This window comes from Sciurus carolinensis, chromosome 17, assembly GCF_902686445.1.
Source record: "Sciurus carolinensis chromosome 17, mSciCar1.2, whole genome shotgun sequence".
In the NCBI taxonomy this organism is placed as follows: domain Eukaryota; kingdom Metazoa; phylum Chordata; class Mammalia; order Rodentia; family Sciuridae; genus Sciurus; species Sciurus carolinensis.
The window spans coordinates 27,394,534-27,411,756 of record NC_062229.1 but is presented as its reverse complement, the minus strand read 5'-3'; the positions used below and the strand labels follow the sequence as shown (position 1 = coordinate 27,411,756).

At 57.1% G+C, this 17,223-nt stretch overlaps 2 protein-coding genes across 13 annotated transcripts in view; both read right to left on the bottom strand.

Annotated features, from left to right (window-relative positions):
* Positions 1-77: 77 nt before the first annotated feature.
* On the bottom strand, positions 78-9,517 carry Hhatl (hedgehog acyltransferase like). Of its 5 annotated transcripts, XM_047530833.1 has the most exons (12): positions 7,864-8,087; positions 7,478-7,596; positions 7,044-7,111; positions 6,189-6,302; positions 5,860-6,054; positions 5,297-5,506; positions 4,693-4,864; positions 4,110-4,254; positions 3,938-3,973; positions 1,023-1,224; positions 468-609; positions 78-283 (listed from the first exon to the last, which is right to left on the bottom strand). In XM_047530833.1, the coding sequence occupies exons 1-12, from the start codon at positions 7,935-7,937 to the stop codon at positions 159-161; spliced, it is 1,602 nt and encodes a 533-aa protein (XP_047386789.1). In that variant the 5' UTR covers positions 7,938-8,087; the 3' UTR covers positions 78-158. The 5 variants fall into 5 exon arrangements, with proteins under 5 accessions (XP_047386789.1, XP_047386792.1, XP_047386788.1 ...); XM_047530836.1 differs by lacking the exons at positions 78-283; positions 7,864-8,087 and adding an exon at positions 9,329-9,517 and having other exon boundaries at positions 473-1,224; XM_047530832.1 differs by lacking the exon at positions 78-283 and having other exon boundaries at positions 473-1,224; positions 7,864-8,106.
* Positions 9,518-10,784: 1,267 nt separating this feature from the next.
* Ccdc13 (coiled-coil domain containing 13) overlaps positions 10,785-17,223 on the bottom strand; it is a 55,722-nt gene continuing 49,283 nt past the window's right edge. For 6 of the 8 annotated variants that reach the window (XM_047530823.1, XM_047530826.1, XM_047530829.1 and 3 more), the window contains 3 exons: positions 17,010-17,164; positions 16,122-16,200; positions 10,785-15,554 (listed from right to left, as the gene is read on the bottom strand). In XM_047530823.1, the coding sequence (XP_047386779.1) occupies positions 15,395-15,554; positions 16,122-16,200; positions 17,010-17,164 (394 nt within the window). In that variant the 3' untranslated portion in view covers positions 10,785-15,394. Of the gene's footprint in view, positions 15,555-16,121; positions 16,215-17,009; positions 17,165-17,223 lie in introns of all 8 variants that reach the window. The other 2 variants (XM_047530827.1, XM_047530830.1) reach the window with 2 other exon arrangements.

Genomic DNA, 17,223 nt, shown 5'->3' with positions numbered 1-17,223 from the left:
CTGAGACCTGGAACCTCCAGCTCCTCAGCCAGTAAGGACAAGGAGCCAGGAGGGAAGGGACAGGGAACAGCCCAAACTATGGTAGAAAAGTCTTTTATTCTGTCAGTGAGGCTCTGTCTGGCCCAGCCTGGGCCTGGGACCCAGGAGTCCCCTCCCACCTACTCCAGCTTCTCTTTGTCCTGCCTCTGCTCCTCCTCCAGTGCCAGGGTTCGTTCGCGTTCCTTCACCAGCTGGACACCACAGTAGGTGACGAACAGGATGGCCAGTGTGGTCTGGGGGAACCCTGTTGGGGAAGGAGTCATTGATCCCCCCAGCAGCCCGTCCCCAGTGACTCATCCCTCTCCCCATTGGATGGCCCTCCTTGCTGATTCCCTGGGACATTGGGGTATGAAGGGAACATTTCAAAAGGTCACAGTTCTTGAGGTTGATGCCTGGCATATTGTATATCCCACCCCCCTGTCCCTCACCTGTGAGTAGCAGACGTCGGGCAACCAGTTCTGTGAACTCGAGGCTGTTCAGGCTCACAAGGTTGTACATGATGATGGCCCAGAAGTTTACGGCCCCACAGAGAGCCCGCACCCTACGGGACATCTGCTCTGACAGACGGGCCTGCCCCGTCCAGGACAGAATTCGCAGCAAGGCAAGAGGCCCAAAGGAAAGAGAACATGGTTGGTCAGTGGCCTGGCCTCCTGGGCCACTCATTCTGGGGATATTCCTGGGTCTCTGGGAGTCTCAGTCCAGCTCTCCCTCAATGTGAAACATGGGGAAACTGAGTCCTGGAGAGTGGATAAGAACTGACAAACACAGCCAGGCCCAGGTGTGTTGGGCCTGATCCACAGAAAGAAGGGAGGGCCAGATCCCCGGGGGACAAGCCATTGCCCTGACAACCAGGAAGTGGGTGGTGAGAAAGTTCTAGAATGGAGATCAGGTGTGGCTGGACACTTCCAGAAAGCAGCAGTGCCACCCTGTCCTGCGACCCCCCCAGCCCAGTCCATCCCAGACCCATACCTCCCCTGCCTTACCTCAACTTGTGCTAGAGGCCCATGCTCTGCCAGCTTCTGTACCCAGAGCTCAAAGTTGAGGCCAAAGCAATTAAGGAATGACCACAGGTAGACAATGTCACAAGGTCCAAGCCACAGTGTGGTGACAGCAAATGTGGCCACTGAGGCCCCCAGCTCTGGGATCACTGCAGAGTGCTCCCCGCCAAGGTGGTCATACACATATCTGCAGGAAAAATGGAAGAAGAGGCCGGTAGCAGTGTGGGAAAGGGCAGGTGTGAGACTGGAAGAGGATGCCCAACAGGGCAGCCCTCCTGCTGTTGCCCTGGGGACAATGTTCTGGACTTAGGTGACTGCTTTTCCTATACCCAACTCCAGATGGCAGAGGGCTTAGCCTTGGCTACATGTCTCCTCCAGAGAGCTCATTCAGATTCAAGACTTTGAATACTGTCCGTATGCTGAAGACCCCCAAATCTGCATGTTTAGCCCAGTCTGTCTCTTGATTTGCGTATCTAGTTGCTTCTAGACCTCTCACTTGAGTGACTGATTTCCCCCCCTCTGCCTGAACCAGCTCCATCCCCATCTCAGTTAATGGCACCATCAGCCCTTCAGTTGCTAATAAGCCTCCGATTTTCAGTTTCCCTCTTCCTCCACATCCAAACCAGCAAATTCTGTTGGCTCCATTCAGTCCTGACCATTGCTCAGCACTTCTACCCTCCTCCCACCTGAGTCCAGGTGGGCTAGGACACTTAATGGCCTTCCTATTTCGGTCTTTGCAGTCCCTTCACACAACAGCCAGAGGCTTAGCTCAGATCACATCACTTCCGTGGTTAAACCACGCCCCCATGGCTTCCTATTGCAATTAGAATAAATTAACTTTACCATGGTTAGTGGATCTTCTGTCCTGGTTTTTTGCCTCCCTCCCCGACCTCATGATCCACCATTTTTTTCTTCCTCCCTCGCTCTGTCTGCCTCGTTGGCCTTTCTGGTCTTCAGACACACACAGTTGGTTCATGTCTCAAAGTCTTTGCACTTACAGTTTTCTCTACCTGGATTCCAGCACCTCCTGCACTCCACACATCTCCTTATCACTCAAGTCTCAGTTCAAATATCTCCTCAGAGAAGGCCACCTAGTCCCCAGGTAAAGAAGCTTCTACCCTGCAACCAGATTCTATCCCTTTACGCTTACTGCTCTCTAAAACTATCTTATTTATATTTGTTTACCTGTTTCTTATTTACCTGTTTTCTCTCCCACTAGACTATAAGCTGCATGATTTTAGGGTCTTTGCTATGTTCACTGTTTGTATCTCCAGTGCCTGGCACATAGTAGGTGCTCAATAAATACCTGTTAAATAAATTCAGTGGAAAACCCATTGACTAACCAGCCTCTCCATTTCTTAACCTCCTCATTTTCATTAGTTTCTTCTCCACCTCACTTCAGCCACCCACTCCCAAAATCAGATCCCAACTCTGTCACCACTTGAAATTTCACTCCTTGCTAGTAATTCTCACTCTTTGCCCAGCCCCATCTGATACCCTGGCTCCCCAGCTCCAGTTCTTCAATCCCACTGATCTCGTGACCCTCCCATCTTTACCACCCTCTTTAACAGGCTTATACTCAAAAGAGAGTCATCATTATAAATAACCTTAAGCCCCTTATCTCTCCATTCTTCCATCTTGACCATCTGGGAGAGCCGATTACCAGCTTTCTCTTGACCTGCACCCCAGCAGCTAAGCCCTGATGGGAAAGCCTCACGTCTTCACACATTGAAATCCACTACCTCCAGCCCCACCTGGGCTCTCGGGGCTGAGCTCTGTGGGGTGCTACTTCTCCCACACTGCAATGGTTACTGCACCCCTCTCTCTCCTGCAAGTATGAGTGGGTGTGAGGGGGCACGTGGGAGGGCATGTATGGCTTCTATTCCTCTTCCTCCTCCTCCTCCTCCTCCTCCTGAAGGCAGGCCTCTGCCTGAGAGTGGACACCGTCACCTCCTCCCTCCTTGGGACCTCAGTCCAACAATCACCCCTCTATCCTGCATCACCAGCTCCTCTGTTGAAAAAATCCCCTCAGCACCAGGCCTCCTACCTTTAGAACACCCCACAGCTCTCTCTGGTCACCCCTCTGTCTCACCCCTTCCATCCCAGGCTTCTCCCAGGAGTTGTCTACACCCCACCCGCCACCGTTCCTTGATACCCTTTCACCGCTCCTGTCTCCGCAGTGGAAGACTGAAAACCTCCATGTCACCAATGCTGATCCCCAGCCTTCAGCTCCCTGGGTCCTCAGCAGCACCTGGCCCAGCGTCCCGTCCTTGCCTGGATGGTCTTCCCTGGTTTCCGGAGTGTTACATGGCCTTGGTTCTTCTCCTGCTCCTCAGTTCCTTCTGCTAGCTCTTCCTTCTCCCTCCAACCAAAGTCCTCGCAGGCCCAATTTGGCCCTCCCCAACTCTCCTCTACTCGTACCCCAGGTTTTATGCACTCCAAGGCTATATCACACCTACCCTCCCTCATGACACCCGTGGTCCCAATAGTCCTCCCGACTTCTCTGAGTCCCTGACCCTCAGATCCAAGCCTCTCCGTAATGGTGCCCCACAGATTCCACCTAGTTGTTTCTCAAACAGAACCTCTCTCCGGAAGCCGCCCCCACCCTCCCAGGTTGAAGATAGGGGCCCAGGTGCCAACTCCGTCTCCTGGATGCCGGTTCTGCAGGGCAGCTCCCAGCAGGCTCCTGGTGTCTCTGTCTCCCCCACCCCACTACTCTTCACCCCCAGGGCCCTCAGTCAAGTCCAAACCTCTGTCTTTCACCTGGCCCTCTTCTAAGACAGACTCCATACCTCCTTGCTTCCTCTAGCTTAGGGGTGATCTCTAAAACTATGGACAGATCTTGGCGCTGCTCAGACATGTGGCAATGTACCTGTGGCCACCCCCTCATCCCAACTCACTTGCAAAGCCAGTCATTGATGCCCCGGTCGAAGTGCCTGTGAGGGAAGAGCAAAAGGGTGTGAATCCACCAGGCACGGAGCTCCCAAGGCACAGCGGGAGGGGACTTGGTGGGAAGGGACGAGGCTAACGTGGGGATCCAGGGTTGAGACCCCCGCCCCTGTCGGAACTCACGTTTCCCCAAAGACGTAGAGCGCAGTGATGCACTTCGGAGGCTGAGGCGGGTCCAGGTGGTCCAGGCGTGCCACCGTGTTGACAACACCGAAGAGGACGGCTGCCTTCACCCAGTCGTACACCAGGTTGAAATAGGCTAGGCCAGCTGGGGACAAGGTGCTGTCACTACCCGGGGCCCATCGTCACCTTGGCCTCCCCTGATGACCCCCAAGTCCCAGGGGAGGTGCTGAGCCCTGCCCTTCCCGCTGGATACTTTCTATCCAAAGGTTGGGGGAGAGGGGAAGTCCTTGCCACCTGCGGCCCACAAGGAGACTTCACCTCTTCCCCCCGGGGAGCGCCAGGCCCCATCTACCCCATGGGGACCTCCATCCCCACTCGTGAAAATCAGTCACAGCCCTGGTGAAGTGGGGCAGGCTGTTTGAGATACTGCTCCAGCCTCACAGGACAAAATTAAGGTCAAGTCCCAGGCATTTCAAGGAATAAGTCCCCGTTCCTGTGCCCCTAGGTGCCTTGTGATGTCAGGGAGAGCGGAGCATCTTCTGGGGGTGGAGGCTTTGCCTCTCTCCCTGATGTGGAGACCCACCGAGGGCGCTGTCTGGGAGGCGGTTGGCAAACTTGAGGTCGCTGGGGATGGTGAGGATGTAGAAGAAGTGAAAGAAGATGTCCACCGCCATGATGGCCACCACGCTGAGGCCCGCCTGGGCCCGGATGCGCCACAGCTCGCCCTCAGGCCTCACTGGTTCCACCTCGCTCACCTGGAGGGATGCCAAGGGACTGCTGCGAGCAGCACTGCCCGGGGTGGGGGGTCACCCTGGGCGGGGGAGGCAGGCTGCATCCAGGATTCTGCCCAAGGGTGGAGACACAGGCCACCCTGGAGTCTGGGGAGGGTTCTGTCCAACCAGGGGAGGCCAGTCCTGTCTTGGAAGCCCCATTTGAGCAGAAGGGGAACGGTCATGGCCTGGGAGTCCTGTCTGAGGGAGGATGCATGTCTCCAACCCCATGATCCTTGTCTGAGGTGGAAACGTGGCTCCAACCTGGGGTCTGAGGCCGGGGGAGACATGGCTTCATCCTGGAGTCCTACCTGAAGATGGGGTACAGACCCCCTGGGGAGTTCAATCTGAGATAGGAGCCCCTGCCTCGTAAGGGAGACCCAGCCTTCTTCTGGGAGGCCACAGATGTCCCCTCACCTGAGCGTGGAAGCGATCAAAGGTCATGATGGGCCCGAAGAAGAAGAAGGGCAGGTAGAAGTTGTACTTGAGCAGGTCCGCCAGGGAGTAGCGGCGGTCAGGGTGGGCACAGCTCTCCAGCGCGAAGCTGGTGCAACGCAGCACAGTAAAGCCGCAGCCCCCATGAAACAGCACCTCTTGAAGATCAAAAGTGCCCGTTACAAACCCGCTCTGGAGGGAGAGAACAGGCCGCCAGCTCACCAGGGGGCCTCACCCCTCTGGGGGAAAGCAGCCCCTTTCCAGCTTCCCCGGGGGGGGGGGGGGGGCCCAGCCTGGCCCTGCCCCTTCTCCTCCTCCAGAGCCACAGTTAACATTGGCAGTCGTTCTATCCCAGCAATGTGATAGGACGGGCGACAAGCTGGGCACACCTGTACTGCAGTGCAGGGTACACTCAAAGGCTTGAAGATGGGTGGAAAAGTGAGGGAAATGCTTGGGGACACTCAGGAGGCAGAGGCTTTGAAAGTGGTGAGAGGTTTGGGGTCCTATCCCTGTACCCTGCACCCCTCTAATGCCCCAGCACATACCTGCCAAGAGATGAGGGGGTCCATCTTGAAGGAAGCCAGGCTGGCCAGGCCAAGGCCCAGACAGAGCCAGGGCTGACCCAAGAGCGAGGCCACATAGAGACCCACACAGTGGCCGAGTAGCAGCAGCAGGTACCAAGGGCCCATGGTGCCCACCACGGCCAGGACCCCATAGACGGCATACAGCCAGGAGCGTAGCTGCGGAGATGACAGAGGTTCTAGTTTACCTGTGCTCATGGGGGTGGACCCTGGAATGGATTTCCCACAATCCTTGCAGCTAAGGAGGAGCTGGTGGGCCAGGCGGGGCACTGGGTGGCCCAGGTTCAGCTCACCTGGGGGGCAACCATTGTGCAGAGTTTAGCAAACAGCACGTGTCCAGAGAGGGCGAAGATGATGACATTTCGGAAGGAAGTGAACCACATCACCCACTCGAAGTCAGCCACATCCTGGGACAGCCAGGAACAGGAGAAGGTGAGGAAGGTTAGGGTGGGTGAGGGAGCAGGGCAGACTGGCACCCAGCCGGTCAGAGCCCTAGCATCTTCCCAGGTCCCTTGTTCTTCTCATGCATTAGAAGAAAGCAGTGGCTGCAGGTCCCTACGGTCCCCTCTGAAGGAAGTACCGAAGTAGAAAAGACGAGAGGAGTTGGGCACCATGGTGCACACCTATAATCCCAGCAGCTCAGGAGGCTGAGACAGGAGGATCACGAGTTCAAAACCAGCCTCAGCAACAGCGAGGGGCTAAGCAACTTAGTGAGAATCTGTCTCTAAATAAAATACAAAATAGGACCGGGAACATGGCTCAGTGGTCGAGTGTCCCTGAGTTCAATCCCCAGTATCCCCCGACAGAAAAAAAAGACGAAGAGAGGACTGAGGGCACCACGTGGACAGCACTGTCCCTCAAATCCCCCTCCCTCTCTGCTCAGCACATTGCCTGACACTCCACCACGGCTGCCTTGTTCCCGGGAAGGGTGGTGCTGAAGCATCCTGACTTATGGACCCGATTCCTAAATGAGTGGGGCTGGGCAGGGGCTGTGGAAGAGCTGAGGTGCTTAAGCTCAAGCTAGAGACCCCCTTGCTGAGAGATGCCAGAACATCTGGGACAGTGGAGAGTGGGGAAGGCTTAGGGATGGGGGGATGTGCCTGGGGTCAGGGACCCTAGGCAAGGATCCTGGGGTGTGGGCCACCTACCATCTTCCGGCCAATGTACTCCCAGCCGGGTCGCACAGACTCCCGGAAGGCCTTCCTGTGGGCCCCATCTGAGAACAGAGTGTGGCCTCAGTGGAAGGGGCCTTTCACATTTCCTCCCAGGCCTGCCCCCAAGGACAAGGCTGCCCCCACCGGGGGAGAGGGGAACAGGTCTGCCAGGTGTATAGCTCCCAGGCACAGGGCAGAAGCTAAGGGAATGTGGGTCTCTTGTTCGGCCTCTGCCTCTCCCTGGGTCTTGGTGTGTACCTATCTGGGTCTAGGTCTCTGTGTCCCTGAGTGTCTATGTGTGTGTGGGGATAGGCTCTGTGTCCATGTCTCTGGGTCTGGAACCTGTATGTTTCTTGCCCTGCTGATCAGAACCCTGAGGGCCCCCAGGGAAGATAGGTCCCACCCCTGCCCCAGGGCCCGGCTGTTACCTTGCGATGCTTCAAGGAGGCCCCGGCCAGCATAGGCCAGGGACCCACTCAGCACCAGGAAGTAGAGACCCAGCTCAGCTGCAGGCAGTGCTGTCTTGAGGCCCATAGCCTGTACAGGGCTGGGGAGACAGGCAGGTGAGGGCCTAGCTTCCAGCCCTGCCCAGCCCCACATCAGAACCCCTACTGGGGTGCTAGGCCTCCCTTCTGAACAGAGACCACTTCATTCACCCCTTGGGGACTTGTGATGTGGCACTCCCCATCCCTGTGTGCCCCTCACTCCTCCCCTCCCAGCTGCTGCTCCAGTGCCAACCCCTCCCACTGAAGGTTCCTGAAAGTCTCGTCTCCACTCAAGTCTACCTTCGTCACCTTCGTTTACTCCTTCATACCTTTCAGATGGATTGGTCTCTACCCTTTGCCACACCCCAGGATCCTTGCCTAGGGTCCCTGACCCCGGGCACATCCCCCCATGTGGCTTCTGCCAAGGCTCTCTTGAACTTTCATGTGAAGGAATCCTATCTCTAGCACCTCAATAAGGCTTCTGGCCTCCAGGGTACCCCTAGCTCAGCGAGGCTCCCTCAGCTCCTGACAAAGCCCAACCCTCTCCAAGAGCCCTTCTCTGACTCCCACTCCCACCCTGAGTTGCCGTTCCTTCCCTGAGACCCTGTAACCTCCTAGCTCTTGCCCCCAGCACCAAGCCTTCACTCAGCCTTCGGTCTTCTGAAGACTCCCACACCCCCAACAACCCCTGTGCTCTAGTCTGCCTCGTCCATGGTCCCTCCCTGTGTCTGTATTCTGTCCCACTGTCAGAGCTGTGTGTACCCAGGTCCTGGCCGCCGTCTGGAGACTGTGCTATTTGAGAAGGTGCCCTGGAGAAGTGGGTGTGGGGCCAGGAGGGCACAGGGAGCCTGCTGGCTGCTGTCCAAGGTGCTGACCAGTTTAAGGGCCAGGGTGAATCTAGCCACTCCCTCCTGCCAGCACCCAGTTTGTCCCCAGGAGTCCTGCTGGGCCATCCCTGGGAACTCAGCTAGCATCTATGCTCTTTCCACCCTGCTTCAGCCTGACCCAGTGTCTTCCTAAGGGAGTCATAGGTTCAGACTCAGGGCCTAAATTAAGAGAGAGGAACATATGTAGGTGACCTCTTGGGATGAGTTGGGCCCTAACTCCCACCCTCAGATCCGCACCGAAATCACAGGCCAGCCTTCCCAATCCTGCACCAGCTCTTCTGGACCCCCACAGCTAACATTATCCCCATTTTACAGATGGAGGGGTCACAGGACAGAACTGGGAAGGGACCCATTAAAGCACAGCAAGCCTGGGACAGGCTTCGGTCTCCCCTCAAGACCAGTTATTCTCCGTGAACCCCTCTGGAATCTCAGATAAGTTGAGACCATTGCTGCCCTGCTCATGTCAGGGGGCTGCCAGGGGGCTGTCCTTGGAGCCCGAGGGCCGGCATGCCTCCTCATCAGCAGGGTGGGGGGAGGGAGGCCCCAGGGATCAGGTTAATGGAGCAGAAGCTTGAAACCGGAGCACGGTGAAGAGCCCGCGGAATAGCTTTGTCAGCTGCCTCCCACTCGCCACTTTCCAATTTTAGCTCCCCATGGCCGGTGCAGAAGTGTCCCCAGTGAGGCCTCAGTTAGGAGCTGGCCCCCAGCCTGGGGCCTTTCCTGTTAGACCCCCGGACCTGGACCGGCCTGTGGAGGCAGGGGCGGTCCCTTTGCCCTGGTCCCGCCTGCCTCAGGTGCACCTGGAGTAAAGCCCACCTTGGGGCCTGTGATCTGGAACAAGGAGACTGGGGTGGGCCCCACAGGTCTCCAAGGCCCCAGAATGGCTGCATCCCCAGCTGGCACTGACCTTGAGGAGCCTGCGAGGGACCCTGGCACACTGCCCACCTCGGGGCTCCGGGGTCCGTGCGTCCAACCGTGCGTCTGTCCGGCCAGCTGAGCTCTGGGGCCACGGTGGGGTGTGTCCAGCCCTGGGGTCCCCACCCCCTCGAGGCTATGAGCGGTGAGTGGTGACAGCAGGAGGAGGAGGGGGAGGAGGAGGGCAGGGAGGAGGTGGCCTTCCTGGAGCGGAGCTGAGCGGAGTGGAGTGGAGCAGAGCCGAGTGCTGCAGAGCTGCTGGCCGCAGGGAGCCGCAGGGAGGCTTGTGGGGGGTAGGGAAGGAAGGGGTGGCCAGGAGCACAGGCTCAGTCGGGGACACCTGGGCCTCACTTCAGTTTGTGCCCATCACCCCTCGAGACCCTGTCTCCCTCTTGCTGCTAGCCAGGACCCCCCTTCTTTCAGGAAGCCTTCCAGGTGGCCCCACCAGCCTTGTGAGCCCCGCCCCCGCCATAGTATCACATTCACACACGTGAAAACGCTTTCTCATCTCTGCTCTATGGACTGTAGCTCCCACTTTACGTGTGACCTCCTGAGGGCTGTCCAGGGAAGAATTCTCGTTCCTTTTTATCAAGCCAAATCCTGGCTGGACAGGCACTTGGGGGAGGACCAACTTGGAACTGGCATTGGGTATGTGTTTAAAAGGGGCTCCCATACCCAAGCCCTGTCCCATAGGGAGTTGTCTGGATGGAGGGGTGCTAGAAGGGTCACTTGGCAAGCCTTGACTGGGTACTTGCAATGGCTGGCATCATCTTGATGGCAGAGTAGGGCAGATAGGAAGACAGGAATGTCCCTAACCAACCGTAGTTCCTGGGGAGGGACAGCAAATGCCTCAACCCTGGAACCTGATGGGGAGGGGTATGCTGATGACCCCATTGAGAGGTCAGGATCTTCTGATAGTTCCCCTTTGGGATGAGGACCCCATAGTCTGGGGTCTATGTCTATGGGGGTCCTGTTCACGCATATGCTCCAGAGAAGGGAGTCAGGGAGGCCCCATTGGACCTGGATCAGTCAATCTCCTGCCCCCACCCCACCCATAGGTTCAGGTAAGGATGGGAAGTAGGACCCTGTGGGGACCTGAGCAAGTCCTGGGAAGAAGAGAGAGGCTGCACTAGGCAATGGCCTCTCCCCACCTGCAGACATGCTGGCCCAGAGGAAGCCACCAGGAGACCCCAACACACACTCCCCACAGAGATGACACAGAGGCCCATGTCACTGGTCTCTGACCCTGGGAAGCATGAGTTACAACTTCTGTGCAGTGTGGGGTCTGGGTTAGGGCTGGGATCATGGGCACTAGAGGAGGCCAGTGTCAGGGAAGGAAGGCTTCCTGGGTGGGGGAGCACCTGAGCAGTCTTGAGGTGGAGTCAACAGTTAGGAGTAATCATCAGAGCCAGGGTTAACATATGTCAATTAACTTTTTAATGCCACCGCAATCTGTAGGGAAAGGGTTATCATTATCCAGCTGGCAGAAGAGGAAACTGAGGCACAAGGTGGTTAAGTGACTGAGGCACGGGTGGAGGGGGCTGAGTCAACCCCATAAGCTTCTGGAGCTGACTGTCCTTCAGGTTGAGAACCAAGCTCACCCACGCCTGCTGCTGGGCAGGACCAGCCTGGGCCAGTTCTCCACCTGGCAGCCTCAGGAGGCTCCAAGAGAATGGCTGAGGGAAGCAGACAGGGTGGTTTGCCCTGGGTGGAGAACACCAGCTCAGCCGACTGACGGGAGCCAGAGCTCCAGCCTGCTGCTGTGCGCTCTGGGCCTCATGTCCTCGTATGTAAAATGGGTGCACAGCTGGGTTGACCCTACTGGGTTCTTGGGGGGATTCAGACTCACCCCATGACAAGGGCTTGACTCACTGCTCATAAAGAGAGACTATGAAGGAGCCACAGCCCCCTGACTCCAGAGGCCCAGAGAGGCAGGGCCCACTCAGCAGAGATTTTCCCCAGTGACCCCACATTACAACACCTGCTGGGAGTTTGGCCTGTGGGGAATGGCAAGAAGGGTAGAGGCTTAGGGAGGTCCCATAGACCAGCCTGAGGCCAGCTCCACCCTGTGGGTGGAGTGTAGGATGGGGGGTCCTTGGCTTGGTCTGCCCACAAAACAAGGGGCAGGAAGCTGATTGGGCTGAGATCAACACAAGGACCAGTTTCCCAAATTCCACAAGGTGCACTAGGAAAGATGTGCAGTGAGAGGTCAATTCTCTCAAATCTGAGTCCCTTTTCACCTCTCAATTTTTTGTTTGTGCTCAAAGTAAAATGTGGCAAGACTCGTGTGTGTGTGTGTGTGTGTGTGTGTGTGTGTATGCAGTTGTTTTGTATTGGCTCTGCATAGGGTCTGTGTGTATACACTTTGCAGTATGTTGTGTATGACGTGCTTATTGTTTTTTGTGTGTTGTGTGTGCCTGTGTGTTGTGGGTGTGTGCATGTGCTGGGGGTGTCTGAGTTGATGTGTTATATGGGTGTATATGCATGTATATACAAGGTTTGGGGACTATAGGTGACTCAGCAAGTGTGAAGGTACACATGTGGAGAGGGGGTGGGCAGGTGGAGACTTCCTTGTGCTAAGGGCTGCCTGAGGGCTCATTCTGGGCAGGGGGAAGAGGCTGGTTCTGACCTCTGGATGTGGGGGGGCTCGAAGGAGCACGCTGGCTGGAGGCCACCTGGGAGCAGGGAAGGAACCCAGTGGCCATGGAATGTGTTTCAGTTAGCCATAGCCAGTCTGCAACATTGTGCTGCAGAGGCCCCCAGGGGACAGCGGCCAAACCACATCCATGCCTCAACCAGGTCTCCCCTGTTAGTGCCGGAACCTGAGCACCCAGAACCACATCACCTGCCTAAGGTGTGGCCGGGGATCATCATGTGAGGTCCATACACCGCCTGCCTTTTTTCTTCCCCTGTCCCTTGGCCCTCCAGGGAACCTGCCTCCTCCATGCCTGTGGCCCTGGGCAGGGCCTCGGGAGTTCTCTCACTCAGCCCACATACCTGAGGGATGGGGAAGCCCTCCTCAGGTTCTGAGGACAGGTGGTGCTGCCCAGGAGGGGCTGAGGGCACTAACCTGGATACACCAGGCCTCCCACCTCTCCACTGCCACCTGGGTTAGATCCATCAGGGTCCAGTCCTTGACCTCTTGACAAACTGTCCTGGGCCTCCCCTCTCCCTCCCTACACCCCTACCTGGGAGCTGCAGCAGGGATTAGGGGTCGGGGGCTCTCTGGTGCCACAGCCTGTCTCTGCATCCTTCCCCACCGCAGCCTCCTCATGGCCCCATTTCCCACACCTCTCTGATGGGACAGGGAGCTCCCAGAAAGAAGCAAGTCCCCCGCCCCCTGGTCTGGTGGGGCTGAATGCAGTTGGCACTCCCTGCCTGGTGATGGGTCAGCTGAATGGATGGTGACCTGAAAAGAGTCTGTCTCCCAACGGGCCTGAGAGTTCCTGGAGTTGGGGGCCATGTCTGACTTATCTGAGCACCTTCATACCTGGGGCAGAGGAACTGCGCAATAGATATTTACTAAACTAATGGAGGGATATTAAGAGCTAAAGCTTATGGAGTGCTTACTGTATGCCAGCAGCTGCTCCAAGCACTTGATGCTTTTAATTCCTAAAGAGGGTTGTGATGAGGGAATGCAGCGAATCTGGTCTAACTATGCTGAAGGTGCCGGGTGCAGGCCCCAGTGGAAGTGACAAAGCCCTGGCACACAGCCCCATGGTAAAACTCCCAAGGCTGAGCCAGAAGAGGTGGTGCACAACTGTAAGCTCAGTGGCCCAGGAAGCTGAGGCAGGAGGATTCCAAGTTCAAGGCCAGCTTCAGCAACTGAGCAAGACTCTCAAAATAAAAAAATAAAAAGGGCTGGGGATGTGGCTCGGTGGTAGAGCACCCCTGGGGTCAATCCTCAGTATAAAAACAAAAAATGCTCAAGGTTGCCTATAGAATTTGAAAATTGTATAAAGGAGATTTGATATCCATAGTTGACCTAAGTAGGGACTGAACTATGCCCAGACTGACCCTGAAAGATGCCAACTAATCAGTTTACCTGAAAATGTGTAACCAGATTGCTGTGTCCGCCTGGCAGCAGCTTTTCTATTTTTATTGCAGTGGGATGAAATCAACCTATAGATACATGTTCCTTGTATAGCGGTAAACAGCAATGTAATAATTAGCTGTCCGGGTTATTCTTTGATACCTCTTAACAGCCCTTAAGGGAGGTTTCTATGACTGTCCCCATTTTATAGATAACATGGAGGCTCAAGGAGGTCACACCATGCCTGCCCTTCTCTGACAGGAGCCTGGGGGAGGATGGATGGTCCTATGTCTCCTTTTCTCCCAGAAACTCTGCTGAGGACTGGAGCCTGTGTCCCCACATGCTCAGGTCACCCTCAGGGCCTCCCCAGGGCCTGAGGAAAGTGCCAGTTGCTTGACCTGGTGTTCACACTCTGCATTTGGTCCACTCCTCACTGTCACTCACTGTCGCCTCCCAGCACAGGCCCTCTTGCTCCTCTCTGGCTCTCTGCCTGGCCATTACCCTTCACAAGGAAGCAGAGAGAAAGTCTTCCTTTCCAGAAGCCTTTAGGACCCATCAGAATTGCCACTTCATTCCCATGGGCTTTGTGCCACTCTGCTGTGGGAGCTCTAGACCTTGCTGCCCTTGGAGGGTTGGGGGCTCCCTCAGTGGGACCAGCACTGAATCCCTCCAGCCTGAGGGCCTGAGCAGACGGGGTCTCAGGACTTCCAGGGGGAGGAGGGAGAGGAATGGTCGTAGTATGTGCTCCTGCGCTTGTGTCACTGCACAAGCTACACACGACCGTGTCTCATGTGGGGACTGTCTGCATCCACACCCACTGTGCTCACCTGTGCTTGCAGGCAGGTCTACGTGTGCACAGAGCTACGTGCTCCTGCGCCTGGGTGTCAGTGTGCGTGTGCACCTGTGTGGCGGTGTGTCTGGGGTGGTGTGTGTAGCTATAGGCTACTCACCCTCCCTGGAGCCAGCCCACCCTCTGACTGCAACTGTAACCAAGAGGATGATGCTGTGATAGTCCCAGAGAAGATGGGGGGCTCCAGGGTCCCCCTGCAGCAGCCCTCCCAGCTCACCATGGTGAGGGAGATGCACTGCACCATGTCTTCACCCACCTCATCAAAACCCTTCTTCCCAAAGCTCCAGCTCAGCCCCACCCCTGCTCTGCCACCAGTGCCCACCCACACAGCTCTCTGGGAGAGCAGCAGGACGTGCCCTCGGGAGCAACCAGTGAGGGGCAGAGCTGCCCAGCAGCGGGATGGGCACCTCTGCCCTGGGGAGCAGCTCAACTGCGGACTCTGGTTTTGGAGTTAGGTTGACCGCAGTGAAATAATAGCTTCAGTCCTGCGAGCCCCATTTTCCTCATCTGTGAAATAGGGTGGCAATCCCCTGTGTGATTAGAGGATGGGGCAGGGTCAGGTTTCCATGGGAGATGCCCGCTCACTGGGAGCTGCTGCAGTTATGAAAATAACAATTGTTATTCCAAGTCCAAGCTCGGCATCTGGGCAGCAGGCTGACAAAGAGGCTGGGAGTGTGCTGCCCTCCTCTGTGGAGGGGGAGGGCCACAGACGAAGCCAGGGCAGGGCAGGGGGATGCCTAGTGAGGAGGGCCGGTAGGGTCAGGGGGCCTGGCGATGTGCCCAGCCCAGGGCACCAGGGCTCTCCTGTGTATATGGAGCCTGTGGGCATGCAGGCCCCAGGTCAGGCCCTAGGACAAGGGCCATGAGCACCTGCTCAGGGGACCGCCTCTGTCCGTTCAGTTGGCTGGTCCCAGAGCTCTGACTGATTCGTTGGACTACTGGGCCTCCTCCCCTGTCACAGCCACGTCTGCCTGGCGTTCCTGCACATGTTCTGCCATGGCTTCTCCGCCCTCCTGGCTTGAGGTGTGGGCTCTGGTCATTCTGAAGGAGCTGCTTTTGTGAGAAGAGCTGAGCTGTTGCCCCGCTGGCTTCCTGGAGCGGACGCAGTCCTCAGACAGCCCCATCCTCTCAAGACCTGCGCTGCCCGACTGGCCTGGCTGACACAGGGCGGCGTCCTAGTGCTTGTCAGCTTTCTGCTGCCGCAGGGCCTGCAGAAAGACCCCTTTCACCTGGCCCAGGGTCTCGTGGTATATACGGAAGTCCTCCTCCTTTCCCCGCAGGGCATCGCCCAGGGCGGCTTTCAGCATTTCGTTCTCCTCCATCTGGATGGCTAGCCTGGACCACATGGAGACAGGGCTGAGTGTGGCCTGAGCAGCACACAGGCATGTGTGGTGTCCGGGGGGCCCTGGGATGGGGCTGGAGCATGGCTGCTGCTTGGGCTCAGAGTTTTCTCTGACCCACCCCATCCTCCCTCCTACCCTCCTCCGCAGGAGGAATACCATGCTGGATTCCTCTTTGGGCCCATCCACAGCTTTGGGTCTGGTGCCCATTTGTCCCCAGCAGCATCAGCCACCCCAAGAACGAGCCCTGGCTTATAGAGGTGCTTTCTCTCTCCTCTTGCATTGTTGAACCTTATAAGATTCAACTGAGGGAGAAAGAGGGCCCAGCAAGGCCCGCCTAAGGAAACTTCCCTTGGGACGCGGGTCATCAGGGCATGGCTGGTCCCCTTTGCCTCTGCAGGGCAATCCCTAAATTACAGGCCTAGAACCCAGGACCCAGCAGGACCAGCCTCCTGCACAAAAAGAAGTCAAAGATGCAAGCGGGGAGGGACACAGTCCTTCTGCCCTTCGTAGCACCTCCACCTAGACTACTACCCTTTCAGGAAGAGGGGGCAGGAAGCACCTGGTGGTCAGCTCCTCCATCTGGGATTCCATGGGTACACTGGAGAGCTGGGCAGAAGACGAGTCCTTTTTCTCACTTCCTGTTGGGTTGTGCCTGGTGTTAGAGGCAGGCAGACCTGCAGGGCAGTCTTCTGACTGGCATCCTGACCCCCAGCTCACCCCAGCCCACCCCATGGGACATTAAAGCTATTGGCCTTTCAGTTAAAGACAGCATCCCCCAGCTTCAGCACAAGACTGGTGTGTGCTCCTGTGACTAGGGTCTGGCAGTGTGACCCCGGCACAAGTGACAGATGCCATCTTACAAGGTGAGAAGCAGGTTGTCCCCTTCCTTCCTCCCCTTCCTGCTGCTGGCAAGGAAGCTCAAGTGGCCACCTTGGACCAGGAGTTGGAGCTGTGTGTTGAGGATGGTGGAGCCACAAGGCAGAAGAGCTTGGGTCTCCCGGCCTGTGGAGAGGCCACGTGAGCCCTTGCACAAGTTTGACTACATGGAGGCAAAAAGGGTCCCCTCTCCTGTTTCAGCCATGACTGCTTTGGCTGGCCCAGCAGACCAACTTTGAACACAGTTTGCTCAGGACAGAAGTTCGAGGGCCAGGCTGGGGAGGCAGGAGGTAGTGGCTAAGGGCATTCAGCAGAGGTACTGCCCCCTCATGCTAAGGGCTAACAAGAGGCTGGGCCAGGTCCAAGTGGGCCCATGGGTCTCTGGGGCTCCTGGTTCTGGCTGGGAGCTGGGAGAGGCTGCTCAGCAGCAGGGGCAGGCAGAGCTTGGCCCTGAGGCAAACTCCACCTCCCACACTCACTGATGGGGCCAAAGAGCACAGCTAACTGCCTCCTCCCCTAGCAGTGAGGCTGCCCCTGCTCCCCACACCAGGACCCCTTCCCTGGCCCCTACCTGGTTTATTTTTGGGGGCTGCTTTCTGCGAGGTCGATGCCCTGCCAGGCTCAAGGCGCATCTTCTCCAGATGTTGCTCCAGCATTACTGTGTGGTGCCGTTCCTCCTGCAGCCTCCTCTCCGCCTCCAGGAACTTGCTGTTGCTCTCCTCCAACCTGGTCATTACAGAGGGGCTGCACACTCCCTGGCAGGCAGGGGCAACCCCTGTCCCACC